Source organism: Delphinapterus leucas, chromosome 7 (genome assembly GCF_059928025.1).
Source record: "Delphinapterus leucas isolate spDelLeu-1000000601 "Yukka" chromosome 7, BTC_Dleu_Yukka2, whole genome shotgun sequence".
NCBI classification, from domain to species: Eukaryota; Metazoa; Chordata; class Mammalia; order Artiodactyla; family Monodontidae; genus Delphinapterus; species Delphinapterus leucas.
The window spans coordinates 101506389-101522100 of record NC_143135.1 but is presented as its reverse complement, the minus strand read 5'-3'; the positions used below and the strand labels follow the sequence as shown (position 1 = coordinate 101522100).

The window sequence follows — 15712 nt, the reverse complement described above, 5'->3', positions numbered from 1 at the left end:
TCCTCCCTACTTACCACATCTAGTTCAAACCCTTCTTCCAGTTAAAAGTCTTCTATAGGCTAGCTCCACTTACCTGTTCAACTTTATCTCATGCTCTACAGGGCTCCCTTCTGCCAATCCTTTTTAGAGGGGTAGGACGCAAACTTAATTCCACTACCTCCTCTAACTCCTCAGGCAGCCTTCATCCTAAGCAGTCTTAAAAACCGTTTCCTCTATCGTCAGCACAGATGCGTTACTTTCCTGAGATCTCGTCAGGGCTCGGCATCAGCTTTTTTCTTAATAAATGGCAGGTCTGTTCCCAGGTTCCTTTAACATTACTATCCCAACCAGATGTTCCTCTTCCCTGCCACCCCTTAGTGAAGTCCCAGGGTCTTGACTTAGTGAAGTCCCTGGCAGTTTGGGCATGGGAGTCCCAACACCGCACCTTGTAAGAGAAGGAGAGGGTCTGGAGCAAGTTACAAACCAGGGATGGAGAAAACGAAAGAAGTGGAAAAGGGAAGGGAAGATTCCTGCTCTGTACTTTGTCTTTTCTTTGGAAGCAGTGGGGGGAGGGACGGAGGAGACGCCACGAAATGAATTCTTGAAGAAGGCAGAAGAAACTCAAGGTGCTCCCTAGGAAGAAAATATGGACCCGTGGATAACGGAAGGGCTCCCCATCACCCCTGGGAGAGAAGGACTAGTTACAACGTGAAACAAAGAGGTTGGGAGTCAGGAGATGAGGGGTGGAGAGGCTTCAGAGATCCCGCGTCTCCGAAGGTCGAGCGGTAAGGAAAAAAAAAAGGACGCGAGGCGTCCCTCGAGGGATTGGCCGAGCACCCGGGACGTGGCTGCCAAAACGGACGAGGTGGGCGCCTCAGACGGCTCTGGGGCGAGTGTTCATGGGGCACGCTTCTCCCGGGGGCGGGGAGGCAGTTTTGAGTGGGGTCGTCTCTTAAAGGGAGAAACCGTTTCCCAAGATAGGGATCTCCGAGAACGGAAGCGCTGGAGACGCGGAAACGTTAAAGCGTTGAGGCACCGGCATTTCCCAGCCCCAACCCGGCTTCTCCACACACTCACCGCGTCTCCTCCGAACACAACCGCTCCAGTTGCAGCTACCGGCCAACGCAGCCGCACTTAGCGCGCATCGCCCCCACGTGACTCGCCCGGGACCCCGCCCCGACCGCCCCACGTGACCCTCAGGGCCCACCTACTCCTTCCTCCCTCTAGTCCGTCTTCTGTGCGTGGGCTTAGCTCGGCAAGATGGCGGCTCCTAGCTGTAGTGCGCCTGGCGTCTGGGTACGGGGTTCCTGGCAGCGTCTGGGGAATCTCTTCACTTTCGTCTCAAAGCCACTTTGTTCCGCTGCTGCTGCCTCTCGGCCCCTGGATGCCCAGCGATTAGCGGAGAGGCTTCGAGCCCAGAAACAGGAACAAAAGACGAAGAAGCCGGTGAGCCCAGAAGGACCACAACTCCCAAGAGGCAGTGCGCTCACTGGTTTCCCAGGCCGGGAGGGAGGTGGGAGGGTCCTCTGACACATGTCAAGTAATCAATGTCGAGGACTTGTGGTGGGAGAATGGGGAGAAAGCGGAGGGGAGAGCTCAGAAGGGTGCGGTATCTTCCTGTGGGCTGGGTCTCTGGCTCCTGCCGACCCCGGCCCTAAGCACTACGTGGGTACAGGCGAGACACACCCACCCCTGCGCTCAAATCACTCGGGGACGGGGCGAGTCTAATGCAAAAATACAGGCGTTCCCTTCCCAAATTCTCACCCAGACTTACTGAAAGTCCTCCCCACCAGGCATTTACCGTCGCTCCTTCTCTCCCCGCAGGTGCCCACAAACCCTGTTCAAAGGAGAGTGCAAGAACTACTGCAGTTCACAGAGCAGCTGCAGCGCGTCCACCCCAACGTGCTTGCTAAGGCGCTGAGCCGAGGACTTATCCACCAGGACAAGGACCTTGTGGTCATCAATAAGCCCTACGGTCTCCCTGTGCATGGTAAGCAGCATGTGGGGAAGGGAGGCGGGCCGCTGCTGCTTTGTGCTACACGTAGGGGCAACTCTAACATTACTCGGGGGGCTCTCTGAAGCCTTGCTTTCAAAATAATTAAACTTTTGTGGGGTACTGTCCTCTGTGAGGAACCAGTAAGGACGCAGAGATAAATAAGACAGTCCCCACCTTCCAAACATCTGGCAGCCAGCAGTGATTTATGGAATTTGCTGTGTGCAGACCTCCACCGAGGATTGCTATAGAGAAGGACAAAGGCTGTGTGGTTCCTGTCTTCAGATTATTTTCCATCAGAACTGGGAAAGAGGACATAACATGTGTTGGTGTATACCTAACAAAACCCCAGGGTGCCTAGAACTTAATGGAAACCCTAATGTTTTTGAATAAATGTTAAATGTAGTCAGAGACAGCTAGGGTGAGTCAGGAAAGACTGATAGAAAAAAATGCATTTGTGGAAAGGGTTTTGCTGGGGGAATAGGCATATTTTAGCTAGAAGAACGAATGTTTTGGGGGGAGGTATGGAGAAGGTTGTACATGAAAACAACGAATTAAATCAGACATTGCTGAGTGCTTTGTATGGTTTTTTTCTCTCTTGATCCTTCCAGTAGCTTGCCTTTCCGTTCCCCAAGAGATAACTATTATCAAGATATTTACATTTTATAGATGAGAAAACTGAAAGTTGGAAAGAGTAAGTAATCTGTCCAAGGTCAATGGCTAGTTGTGAGGGTCCATAGGATGGAACCCAGGAACGTCTCACCCCAAAGCCCAGCCTCTCAGCTCTTCTGTAATGCCTCAGGAAGGCCTCATGGTCTTGCATTTCTCACTAGGGTTTACTTGGCAAATTCTCAAGCCTTTGTTTATATAGTGAAATATCAGATCTCATCATTTTGGTTGCTAATTTTAGTATGAGTACATAAGTAGATTAAATATATATATATATATATGTATACACATATAGGTCTGAGGAGAAAGCCACGTGCTCTAGGATGGTGCTTTTTAAACTTTAATATGCATATGAGTCACTTGGGCCTTTTGTTTAAATGCAGATTTTGATTAATTAGTCTGGGTTGGAGGCCTGAGATTCCTTTCTAGCGAGCTCCCTGGGCAGACTGATATGTTTCTAGTCCTTGGACCACAATTCAGTAATAAGGCTCTAGAAAGCATTTACTGTTAATCCAGTAAGGACTGTTGTCCCAGGTAGAGGTCTTTGGTGAGATCTTTTCCTGGCCACTCAAACCTCTGGCTTTTTCCTTCTTAGGTGGCCCTGGGGTCCGGCTCTGCATCAGTGATGTACTGCCTGTCCTGGCGAAGATGCTTCACGGCCACAAGGCAGAGCCCTTGCATCTGTGCCATCGGCTGGACAAGGAAACTACAGGCGTAATGGTGTTGGCTTGGGAAAAAGACGTGGCGCATCAAGTCCAAGAGTTGTTTAGAACCCGTCAGGTGACAAAGAAGTACTGGTATGAAGCCCATCGATAGCGGTCGAGGTGGTGTAGGCACCCTTCCATCTATTCATCCGTTCATAGAGCAGGAACTCCTAGTAATAGAAGGCACTGTAGTCAGACGTGTGGGCATATAAAAATTATAGGAAACAGGTTTAGTGCTTAGAATATTAGAGTCTGGTGGCATAGTGGGTCCTAATTATGGCTGTACATAAAAATTATTAAAAATTAATTATATGAGTATACATGATTTCATTCCTTTGGTAAAATGTCAGACAACAGCAGTAGTGTTAGGTCGTTAGAAAGGGTCAACTCATAGTTCCAACTCAGTGTAAGTATGATAGAATGTATCAGATAGCAGCCTAAACTGCTACCAGTCTGCAGTGGGGTGTCCAGGGTGCGCAATGTTATATCTGGGCTTGTGACTCCTGGGCCAGTGATTCTGTGTTAGGCCACCAAGTACCCAGGAGAGCTGATTGACTGACTGGAAGAGGCATGGACGTAAGGACAGATTAAAGAGTCTTCTGCCTGTCTGTGGTGTGATGGAGGGAAACCTCCAACAAGAGGGATTTACTGAGCTGTGGTTGGGATTCCTGAGACTCTTCTGAGCACAGTTCCTCTGTTTTATTGACCTGGCAAATAGGCAGGAGCGGTCCTGTGAAATTTTCACTCAATTCATTCATTTATTCATTTATTCCATATGCAGTTCGAACTTACCATCTTTTATTATTTAAAAAAGAAAAACAGGATACAAAACTGTATTACCCTAGTTTTACTTTAAGCTGTACATACTCACTTTTAAAGGCTGGATGAGTGACCGTGTTGTTAATACAGTTTTTTTCTTGTTTTTCTGTTTTTTCCCCAAATATTCTACAATCAGCACATATTAGTTTAGTTGTAAAAAAGATAAGCTTATAAGGATAGCGTCAAACTCTCAGGCTAAGCACTATGCCAAGAGATCATTTGGGACCCTCTGATCTTAAGAACTGACCGCAGTAGTGCAGGAGGTCCAGAGTTAAAGCCTCTAAGTAGCCGATGCAAGGAGAGCCTCACTCACCTTTGTGGCTTAAGCAAGGGTCTGTGTGTGTCCCCTCAGGGCCATCACGATGCGCGTCCCGGTGCCCTCAGCGGGAGTCGTGGACATTCCCATCATTGAGAAGGAGGTGCAGGGCCAGGAACGCCACCACAAGGTGGGTGAGCGCCTCCAGAGGGATGGGTTTGCTGCTCTTTCTTCGAAATTGTGTCCTGATTTCTTTGGCTCCAGATGACGCTGTCCCCGAGCTACTGCATGGACAATGGGAAGACAGTGAGGGTACGGACCAGCAGGAATGCACACCTGGCTGTGACTCAGTACCGGGTGCTGAGCAGCGCCCTCTCCTCCGCCCTCTTGGAGCTCCAGCCTGTTACCGGTGAGGGTGCCAGTGTTCTGCAGTGGGTGGAGAAGCCCCACTGCCCCTCAGCTTCACCCAGGGCCTTGTGCCAGGCTCCGCCCCTCCCCTGAGCAGCTGGTATTATGGGGGCTCTGGGATTGCGCCAGAGTGTGCTTCCAGTGCTGACCTGAGGCTGGGAGCTTCCATAGGGATGATTGTTAAAAACAGTAGGTAGGGGCTTCCTGGCGGCGCAGTGGTTGAGAGTCCGCCTGCCGATGCAGGCGACGCGGGTTCGTGCCCCGGTCCGGGAAGATCCCACATGCCGCGGAGCGGCTGGGCCCGTGAGCCATGGCCGCTGAGCCTGCGCATCCGGAGCCTGTGCTCCGCAACGGGAGAGGCCACAGCAGTGAGAGGCCCGCGTACAGCAAAAAACAAAAAACAGTAGGTAGCAGAAGGATACAAATAGTTTGCTTTAGGCAGACTCTACTCTTAATCAGTTTCCTGGGTGGGTGAGAAATATTCAGTTAAAATGATAGAATAAATCAATTCTTCCCTTCAAAAAATAATAAATAAATAAATGGTTTACTTACGTTTATTTAAAAATTTGCAGATTGATTCCTCGAAACATGAAGCATAGGATTACCCTATGCTCCAGCAATTCTGCTTCCTGTGTATATGCAGGAGAATTGAAAACAGGGATTCAAAGAGATAGCTGTACGCTGGTGTTTATAGCAGCACTATTCACAATAGCCCAAAGGTGAAAACAACCTACATGTCCATCAACAGATGAGTGGAAAAACAGAATGTGGTACATCATGCAGTGGAATGTAATTCAACCTTAGAAAGGAAGGAAATTCTGACACATGCTGCAGCATGGATAAACGTTAAGACATTATGCTAAATGAAACACAAAAGGACACATACTGTATGATTCCATTTATATGAGATACCTAGAGTAGTCAGATTCATAGAGACAGATAGTAGAGTAATGGTTACCAGGGGCTGGAGAGAGCAGGGGGCGGGGAGTTATTGTTAACTGGGTACGGAGTTTCAGTTGGGGGCAATGGAGAGGGACTGTAGTAGTGATTGCACAACAATGTGAATGTACTCAGTGCCACCGAACTGTACTCTTAAAAACGATTAAAATGGGACTTCCCTGGTGGTGCATTGGTTAAGAATCTGCCTGCCAATGCAGGGGACACAGGTTCAATCCCTGGTCCGGGAAGATCCCACATGCCGCAGAGGAACTAAGCCCATGCGCCACAACTACTGAGCCTGTGCTCTAGAGCCCGCGAGCCACAACTCCTGAGCCTGTGAGCCACAGCTACTGAAGCCCACACGCCTAGAGCCCGTGCTCCGTAATGAGAGAAGCCTCTGCAATGAGAAGCCCGTGCACCACAACGAAGAGTGGCCCCAGCTCGCCGCAACTAGAGAAAGAAGACCCAACGAAGCAACGAAGACCCAATGTAGCCAAAAATATATAAATAAATTTATATTAAAAGAAAGGGTTAAAATGGTAAATTTTAGGTATATTTTGCCACAGTAAAAAAAATAAATGTACAAAGCAATACTATTTAGTGTTATACAACACAATTATTAAAAAAAAAAAAGCATGGCAATGATAGACACCAAGTTGATAGCAGTGGTTATCTGGTGGAAAGGGAACTGTGGTGGCGAGGGGTACTTAGAGGCTTAACAGCATTTATAATGTTTATTTCCTAATAGCCTATTGTTTGCTATATTATTCTTTATACCTTATTGTAGTTGGGGCTTTGCCCGTTTTACTGTCCTTTGGTTTAATATGGTTAGAAGCAGATGCCACCAGTGGTATTGTTTCAATAGCTACTCCTAAGTTTCCTCCCTCTCTTTTTTTAAAGGAATAAAACATCAGCTTCGAGTTCACCTGTCTTTTGGATTGGATTGCCCGATCCTTGGTGACCACAAGTACTCAGACTGGAACAGGCTGGCCCCCCAGGTAATATACGTTTGACCCAATATGCAGCAGAATAAGGGGGAGAACTTATGCTTCCCCCTTGTTAAGTCCCTGAAGTGAGTCACAGCAAAGATGTGTTGATTGTCTTCCGACACAGTACCATGCTAGTTATCTAGCTTCTGGAGAAATTGAGAAGCAGTTAGGAGACTTTCTGAAGGCTCAAAGCAGGCTTTCATGCTACAGCGAAAGAGCCTTGGTGGGAACTTTGTTTTTTGCTGTTACAGCCCATTCTCTTGGAAAGCCAGAGAATTGGCCAAGGAGAACTTCCCTGGTGTGGTGGGTTTTCTCATACATGGGCTCTGAACTCTTCCTAGAAATGGCCCCGAAGCAGGCTGTCCATCACTGTGTCTTCTGGGAGTTAGTGAGGGGGCCCCTTGAGTGGAGGTCTTCTGCCCCCGCACACTGGAGCTGTTGGCCTTGCGCTCACGAGCTCTTTCCTGTGCACAGAAGCTGTCCGCCTGCATCCTGAAGAAGCTGGGGCTGCGGCAGTCCAAGGCCCGTCACATCCCCCTTCACCTGCATGCCTGCCAGCTGACTCTGCCTGCCCTGCAGGCCGGGAAGGAGGAACTCAACTTGGTCTGCAAGCCTCCTCGATATTTTGTCCATTCCCTGCGCCGTCTGGGCTTAAAGATGCCGAGTCGGGATCAAAATGGGGACGAGGAAGCCACACACTCAGGAGCACAGTGAAGACAGTTGGGCAGTTTGCCCTGAATTCTTCTCTCTGTTTAAGGGACTCTGCTAACTTCTCACTTGGGACAGACTCCAGAAGAGCCAGGTGTGATGAGTTGAAAAAACAGCTGCTTCAGGGCTCTTACTGGGGACTAGTGTCTGTTTTTCGACACTCTGGCCACATGCTGGAAAAGCCAGCAGGCAGTCTCCCTGCTTCAGTGTGGAAGAGAGCTCAGGACCAGGAGAACTGAAGCACAGAATCTGTGATCAGGAACTGTTTTTACCCAACAATAAAGCTCTTGTTCTGTCAGGAAAGCTCCTGTGGTTGGAGAGAACATAATGGTGGTCTAGCTCATAGAGATTCAGAAGCAGCTTCTGCTGTCCTCGTGGAGCTGCAGGATCTATCAGCAAAGCCTTCCTGCTTTATTTGTTCAGTCTCAGATTTTGTAGCCAGCGATCATAGACTACAAGGATTCCCTTCAGCCTCAGCTCGGGCCCCTTACTGTGCTAGTGACTGTGGAGCCTGCGAAGGGGTGTTCAGTGAGCAAGCAAAGCAGGAGTGAATGGCAGGCAGGTAACAAAAACGAGTGGAGCAAGCAGGGTGTAAGGCCATGGTGGGGAGCACCCACATGTCTAAAGAGGGCAGTTGTTAGCTCCAGCTGAGGGTTGCTCTGTGGGAACAGATTTTCTAACTTTTTAAATTATTTATTTATTTGGCTATACCAGGTCTTAGTTGCGGCACGCGGGATCTTTGTTATGGCATGCAGGATCTTTAGCTGTGGCATGCGAACTCTTAGTTGTGGCATGTGGGATCTAGTTCCCTGATCAGGGATCAAATCCGGGCCCACTGCATTGGGAGTGCAGAGTTTTAACCACTGGACCACCAGGGAAGTCCTAACTTTTTTCAGAGTCAGGAAACCCAGATATTTATGTGAAATCTCCCAGTATATTGCTAACTAAATCAGAATTTTTAAAAAAACACTTGGATAGCCAAGCAGAACATATTTGTAGGTTGGATTTGGTCTGCAGGCTGCCTGTTTGCAATCTAAAGAATGGTGTAGGGCTTCCCTGGTGGCGCAGTGGCTGAGAGTCCACCTGCCGATGCAGGGGATACGGGTCCGTGCCCCAGTCCGGGAAGATCCCACATGCCACGGAGCAGCTGGGCCCGTGAGCCATGGCCGCTGAGCCTGCACGTCCGGAGCCTGTGCTCCGCAACGGGAGAGGCCACAACAGTGAGAGGCCTGCGTACCGCAAAAAAAAAAAAAAAAAAAAAAAAAAAAAACAATGGTGTAGAAGTTTGGGGAAAGGGATCATCTTGAAAGTTCTGGATCAGTAGTTGACATTTTAGCTCCATGTAGCATCTGTCCTTTCTAGACTAGGGGATGGCTTTGATTAATCTGTAAATATGTGGTTGTGAGGGGGCTGCCGGCGTTTTGAATCTCCTTTGTTTTGGAAGCAAGCCTATCCTTGGGTCTCAGGAGGGAGATGCTGAGCCGAGCACCCTGCGGGAGGAAGTTATCTCGGCCATCCAGCTAGCTCCCATCTTATTTCTTGCAGCAGTACCATCTTGCAAACAAATACACCTCATGTTACTTTGGCTGAGCTGAGAAAACTCGGAGTGACAGCACAGTTGGGGAGAAGCCCCAAGAACAGTCGTTAGGTGTTCTCTCTGTGTTGATAATACAGCTTTCTAAAAACCCACTTTCCTGTTTCCATGATGCCTTTTACCATGCATGATGGATTGAACTTTAAAAGCACAGATGAAATAACTGTCCAGTAAGTCCCCTGCATATGAACGAGTTCCGTTCTGAGAGCATGTTTGTAAGTCCAATTTGTTCGTAAGTCCAACAAAGTTAGCCTAGGTACCCAACTGACACAGTTGGCTATATAGTACTGTACTATAATAAGTTTAAAACACTTTTCACACAAATAATACATAACAAACAAAAAAACATTTTAAATCTTACAGTCCAGTACCTTGAAATGTATAGTAGTATACAGTACAACAGCTGGCATCCAGGGGCTGGCATCGAGTGAAGAGGCAAGAAGAGTTACTGACTGGAGGAGGGAGAGGAGGTGGGAGGCGGTAGAGCTGAAGGATCGTCAGCAACAGGAGACGGAGGGCAAGCTGCAGTACCAGCTACATCACCACTGCTTTTACTCTTGCTTCCAGACATCTTGAGCTTGAAATAAAGACACTGTACCACTATACTTTATACAGTACTATACAGTAAAGTGCACAGAAGCACAACCACTTACAGAGGATGCAGGCATGTGACAATGTATGCCAGACATGTGAACTAACTTACGTGATTGGACATGCAGACGCACGTTCGCATCTTTGTAAGTTCGCAACTTGAAGGTTTGTATGTAGGGGACTTACTGTATTTGTTTCTGTAAGGCCTAAAACTGTTGGCTGTTGTTTCTATTTCTAGTAAACCATGCTCCTCGAGATAAAGGTACAAGAACGTGACACTTAGAAAATACTGATAATTGACTTTGAATTGGGGAGGCAATTGAAGAAGACCCCTGGTTTTGTGAGTGTTTGGAGAAACCCCAGGAACCTGGGAACCGCCCCCAAAGGGACCAGGCAGTCCAGATGTAGGGCAGCCCGGGCTGCAGGTGTCGTCTGGAAGAGGTGGGACAGCACCAGCCTGCAGCAGTCTGCTCGCGGCATTCCCGACTGCTGGGCGGCTAGGGCAGGGCGCGGAGTGACAGTGCTCTCCCCTTACCTGTCTGTGGTTTCTAAGTCTTGCTGGGTATAGCAGTTATCCAGGATAATCTAAGAGAACTTTTATCCCAGGTTGGCGTGGCCTGGGAAGGTGGGCTACATCCAAGGGAGGCTGGAACATGCCTAAAATGAAACATTGGTTAGAGCCGGTGAAAAGATTGGATTTGGTATTAAATCATATAATTAATAAGAAAGTAGTTTTTCATTCTTTTTATTAAAGTTCTACATGCACATGATTTTTTTAAAAATCAAGAACTAAAAGGCTTATAATGAAAAACAGTATCCCTTGCCCATCTGGGCTTTTATTTTTAGCTTCCCCACAAATGCCCACTGTGAGCCTCTGGGAAGAGCCAGCTGCTTTGCTTAGGGGGCTGTAGGGCAGACTCACCCCAGCACTCCCCACCTGCTGCTCGCCAGCTAGGTTTTTTCCAGGCTGGGCACCCCCCAGCCTGAGCCGGCAAGGCACTCTCCTCAATCATCACACCGTACCTTGTCTTTACATTTAGAACCCATCTCTCCTGCTCTGCCTCCTTGCTCGCTTTGATTCCGTGAACTCCTCTCGCATCTCCTCACTTGATTTCCTTCCAGGCTCCTTGAAGGGCTCCGGCCTCAGGGCTCCGTCTGTGCATCCAGTTTCTCACCCAGGTGACCTGGCAGCTGAGCTGGATCGGCTTTGGAAACCTCTGCCTGTATGCTGCTGCCTCTAAATCTCTCTCTGACCTTGGTCTCTCCTGTGAGCTCCTGATCTCTATATCCATTTGCCCATGGGCATCACCCCTTGAGATTCTCTATCGGCCCCCCAGATCGTGCTCACACCGCTCGTCTTCTCTCTCCAGACCTGGTCGTCCTCTCCTGCTCTTGCCTTAGTTAAATGGTATCACCACTGTCCTGGGAATCACCCTCAACTCCTCTCTCACACCTGCCCTCAAATCCAGTTAGTCACCAAGTCTGCCCTCCTTCCTTCTAAACCCATTCTCTGAATATGCACTTATGTCCTACTTCCCCGGGCACCAGTGTCACCCTCCCCAGCCTTCAACCACGACGGGATAGAGGGGGAAGGTGGAGTGGCAGAGCCGGTAAGAAGTAGGGTCACAGGCAACCTGCTCGTTCCCACAGAAACCAAGCTCAGGGTGTGCTGGGACCATCCTGGGTCCCTGGGCTCTGGACAGTGGAGGGCTGGTGTAACTACGACAGAACACCTCAAAACACACCCCCATGTTTTCTCAGTTGGCTGCCCTTGGCTCTCTGGGCCACTTTTAGCTAGAGCTCCCAGTAGGATATACAGACACGGCCTTCTGTCTGTGCTTGTGCGGAGCATGCCCTGTGGGTGCAGACACCTCTTCCCCTCTTCCGCTGTCAGTGGGATGGACAACGCAGTGTACTTCCCACACCACCTGCCCAGAGTGAGGCCAGATTCCACAGGTTAAGGGCACAGTGCTGCACGGGACTCCTGTCCAGACACCAGCTGCAAGCTCGGGGGTTCCCAGGCCACCGCACTTCCGACTAATCAAGGGGAGGAATGAGCTTTCCACGGCCCTCTTAGGGTCCCTGGCTGGGTCTAAAAATTGAACTGACAGATTAACAGGAGAAAAGCATACAAATTTATTTGATACAAGTTTTACGTGGCATGAGAGTTTTCATAAAGAAATGAAGACCCAGAGAAACAGACCCAGAAAAATACCTGTGTATTTTCACGCTAGCTTTGATGAAGAGTGGCCCATCAGGGAGGAATGTGATGGGTTAGGGGGAGGAAGTAATTGTAGTAACTGGGGGAAGCTTCACAAGGCCTGTTAGTTAGGATTCTTCTTGGCGACTCAGCCTTTGGAGATACGGATGCTCCTTTTCTCCAGGTATGGGGAGGGCACCTCTCACATGACGGTTTATGACCTGTTTCAGGGAAGAAGGGCAAGGAGAGGAGGAGGTCAAAACGAGTTTCCTGCTTCTGCTGTTTTCTCAAACTTCTTCAACTTAAAATATTCAAGGTGCCAGATTTTGGGGTAGCATGTCCTCAACCCCATCACCAAATAGCTAAAAATTCAGGGGTTCCTGCTACCTCCTCAGGCTCGATAATCCTCTAGAATGACTCCCAGAACTCAGGAAAGTGCTATACTTACTATTACAGGCTTATTACAGCAATAAAAGAATACAAATCAGGACCAGCCAAAAGAAGAGACTCATGGAGCAAAGTCTGGGAGGGTTCGAAATATGAAGCTACCATGGCCTCTCCCGGGGGAGTCAGAATGCATCACCCTCCTGGCACACGGATGTGTATTGCCAACCATAAAGGTCATGTAGCTTCAGTGCCTGGAGTTTTTACTGGGGTGTCATCATGTAGGCTTGATTGATTACATCACTGACCACTAGTAATTGAACTCAATCCAACTCCCCTTTCCATCTCGGAGCCCGAACCCTCTAATCACAAGGTTGGTCTATTGACATGGCCTCCACCCTGACACTCCCCACGGGTTACACAAATTGTCAGGGCCCCACCGTGAGTAACGAAGACACTCCTATCATTCCAAGGTTTTAGAGGCTTCCTTCCAGGAGCCAGGGACAAAAACCAGGCAAATTCCTTACTGTACAACTTTGTTTCCCCTCTGTACCCCCAGTTCCCTGAGTCATCTCTCCATGTCCTATATAGGGACCCCTTCACCTGTCTCCTTGGTGGCTGTCTGTATAGATGCCTCCATCAGCTGGGGCCTTAGGCTCCTCTTGGACCAGCAGTCTTGAGATATTTCTGTTCACTTCCTCTCTCGAACACCACGTGGTGCACTCTTCTGTGCTACGATCCACAGCGTAGATTAAATCCCTGGGGTTTTCATCAGGGGTGATCACACAGTAGGGTGAATCTTCTTTTGGGGGGATTTTCTATGCTGTGTGTTCACAGTTACAGTAAACATGTCCTAAATACACAGGTACCCCATGCCTTCCAGCCCACGTCAGTCCATACACGTGTGTACTCCACACACACCACAAGTCCACACTTCATATCACCTCCCTTTAACACTCCCCCCAACTCACCTCATTGCCACTCTTCACACCTGTGGGGCTCTTGACCTGCCGCTGCTCGCACTGTCGACTCCTCAGTGGGTGTGTGCAGACTGTCTTGTGGGAGCCGGACTAGGAGCGGGGAGACTGGTGAAGAGGCCCACGGCATGGCCCAGCTGACAAGTGACGGTGGCTGCACTAGAGTGGGGCCCTGGGCGCGCAGTAAACAGGCTCAAGATACAGCTGGGAAGGAGCATGGGTAGAGCTGATTAGGGGTTGACGTGGGTGGGGTAGGAGGAGCGTCTAGGGTGCCTCCCAGGGAGCCTGTCTGAGTGGTGGGGTAGATGAGGTGGGTTGACAGTAAAAGGGGGAGGAAGAGGTTTGGGGTGGCCGTCCCAGTCCTATGTCAGTGCTGTTACACATCCACGCATCCAAGAGGGAGGAGCGGAGGGTGGCGGTTACCCCGTGTCCCCAGAGCACCGCAAGGTGTGCCCATCTTCATCATTCCACACTTACTACAGCGCATCCTAACCATTACCTGTAATCATGTCTGCCTTCTCCCAGCCTGTGAGCTTCCCGGGGGCAGGCCCCAGGGCTTTCATCTTTGTGTCTGGCCCCCAAGCCCTATATCTGTAAACCCTTGTAAAGTGGCTACTGAACAGAGAGGCAGCCCTAGGTCTGTGGTAGCTCTCAGGCTCTGGAGCCAGATGGGCTTTGGGTTCAAATGGCGCTGATGTTTATTTGGTACGACCGTGGATAACTTATTTAACTTATCAGAGCTTCAGTTCATGCACCTTCAAAATGGGTATAATAATAGTACCTCTATGACACAGATATTTTAAGGATTAATTGAAATAATTCATGTTAAGTTCCCAGAAGAGTTCCTGACACGGCAAGCGCCCAATTAATGTAATGTTAGATTAAAGCAGGTTAAATTTGCCATTTTTATTGAGGTAAAATTCACATGCTTCATATAAAATTCATCCATTTAAAGTGTAAAATTCAATGGTTTTTGTATATTCCTAGAGTTGGACAACTATCACCCCAGTCTAATTTTCGAATATTTTCATCCTCACGAAAAGAAACCCGATATCCATTTAGCAGTCACTCCCCATTCCCGCTCAGCCAGAGCCAGCCACTCTCCTATTTCTGCCTCTATAGATTTGCCTATTTTCGGTACTTGATATACATAGAATCATGCAATATATGATCTTCTGTGCCTCTTCTACTCAGCACGTTTTCAAGATTCATCTTGTTGTAACATGTATCAGTATTTCACTTCTTTTAATTGCTGAATAATACTCCATCATATAAGTATGCCGAATTTTGTGTATCCATTCATTTGTTGATGATCGTTTCCCCTTTTTCGTTATGAATCATGCTGGTATGAACATTCATGTATAAGTTTTTGTGTGGGTGTATGCTTTCATTTCTCTTGGGTACATAACTAGGAGTAGAATTGCTGGGTCACATGGTAACTACGGGGCAAATGTTAACTCTGCTCAACACTCTGTAGAACTGCCAGCCTATTTTCCAAAGGGGTTGCACCACTTTACACACCCAATTTCTCACCAACACTTGTTATTACCTATCTTTCTGACTATGGGCCTCCTAGAGGATGTGAAGTGGTTTCTCACTGTGGTTTTGATTTCCGTTTCTCTGATGACTTATGATATTGAGCATGTCTTCATGTGTTTATTAGCCATTTATATATCTTGTTTGAAGAAATGTCTTCAAATCCTTTGCCCATTTTTAAATTGGGTTTTTTTTTTTATTTTTTTGCGGTACGCAGGCCTCTCACTGTTGTGGCCTCTCCCGTTGCGGAGCACAGGCTCCGGACGCGCAGGCTCAGCGGCCATGGCTCACGGGCCCAGCCGCTCCGCGGCATGTGGGATCTTCCCGGACCGGGGCACGAACCCGCGTCCTCTGCATCGGCAGGCGGACTCCCAACCACTGCGCCACCAGGGAAGCCCTGGGTTATCTTTTTATTATTGTAAAAGTTCTTTATGTGTTCTGGATGCTAGTCCCTTATCAGGTATATTATTTGCAAATATTTTCTCCCTTTCTGTGTGTTGTCCTTCCATTTAAAAAATTATAACATTTGCAACACAAAAGTTTTAGATTTTGAATTTATATCTCCTTTTGTTGGCTGTGCTTTTGGTGCCATATATAAAAAAAATTGCCTAATCCAAAGTCACGGAGATTTAATCCTATTTTTTCTTCTAATAGTTTTCTAGTTTTAGCTGTTACATTTTGGGCTATGATCCATTTTAAATTAATTTTTCAGTATGTTGTATTAAGGTCCCTAAATTTGCATGTGGGTAGCTAGTGGTCCCAGCGCCATTTGTTGAAAAGATTATTCTTCCTCCCATGGAATTGTTTTGGTAAGCTTCCATTTTTGAAGGTCACACTGGGTCAGATATAGATAATTTCATAGGGTACAATTTAGTTTTATTACAGTGTTAATGTGAATGAAGCAAAATGAGAAATAATTGTAGTTTCCCATTTTGCCACCAGATGGCAACAGTCTCCCAGATTTCT

At 48.1% G+C, this 15712-nt stretch overlaps 2 protein-coding genes across 6 annotated transcripts in view; one reads left to right on the top strand and one right to left on the bottom strand.

Moving 5' to 3' along the window:
* The window catches only part of SIRAL1 (SIR2 antiphage like 1), a 46379-nt gene extending 45079 nt beyond the window's left edge, over positions 1-1300 (bottom strand). For 2 of the 4 annotated variants that reach the window (XM_022556181.3, XM_089915801.1), the window contains exon 1: positions 1057-1160. The gene's annotated coding sequence lies outside the window, so the exon portion shown is untranslated. Of the gene's footprint in view, positions 1-1056; positions 1161-1186 lie in introns of those variants that run through there. The other 2 variants (XM_022556185.3, XM_089915800.1) reach the window with 2 other exon arrangements.
* Positions 1201-14568, top strand: RPUSD4 (RNA pseudouridine synthase D4). Of its 2 annotated transcripts, none has more exons than XM_022556180.3 (7): positions 1201-1425; positions 1804-1969; positions 3237-3438; positions 4517-4610; positions 4685-4829; positions 6668-6765; positions 7234-14568. In XM_022556180.3, the coding sequence occupies exons 1-7, from the start codon at positions 1240-1242 to the stop codon at positions 7468-7470; spliced, it is 1128 nt and encodes a 375-aa protein (XP_022411888.1). In that variant the 5' UTR covers positions 1201-1239; the 3' UTR covers positions 7471-14568. The 2 variants fall into 2 exon arrangements, with proteins under 2 accessions (XP_022411888.1, XP_022411887.1); XM_022556179.2 differs by having other exon boundaries at positions 1202-1425; positions 7231-14568.
* Positions 14569-15712: the final 1144 nt, after the last annotated feature.

What these genes read in the sequence shown, in the direction of transcription:
- RPUSD4 (XM_022556179.2), top strand. Translation starts at nt 1,240, where the DNA reads ATGGCGGCTCCTAGCTGTAGTGCGCCTGGCGTCTGGGTACGGGGTTCC. An exon ending in AACAAAAGACGAAGAAGCCG is followed by an intron (nt 1,426 to 1,803) that starts GTGAGCCCAGAA and finishes CTCTCCCCGCAG; the next exon opens with GTGCCCACAAACCCTGTTCA. An exon ending in CTACGGTCTCCCTGTGCATG is followed by an intron (nt 1,970 to 3,236) that starts GTAAGCAGCATG and finishes TTTCCTTCTTAG; the next exon opens with GTGGCCCTGGGGTCCGGCTC.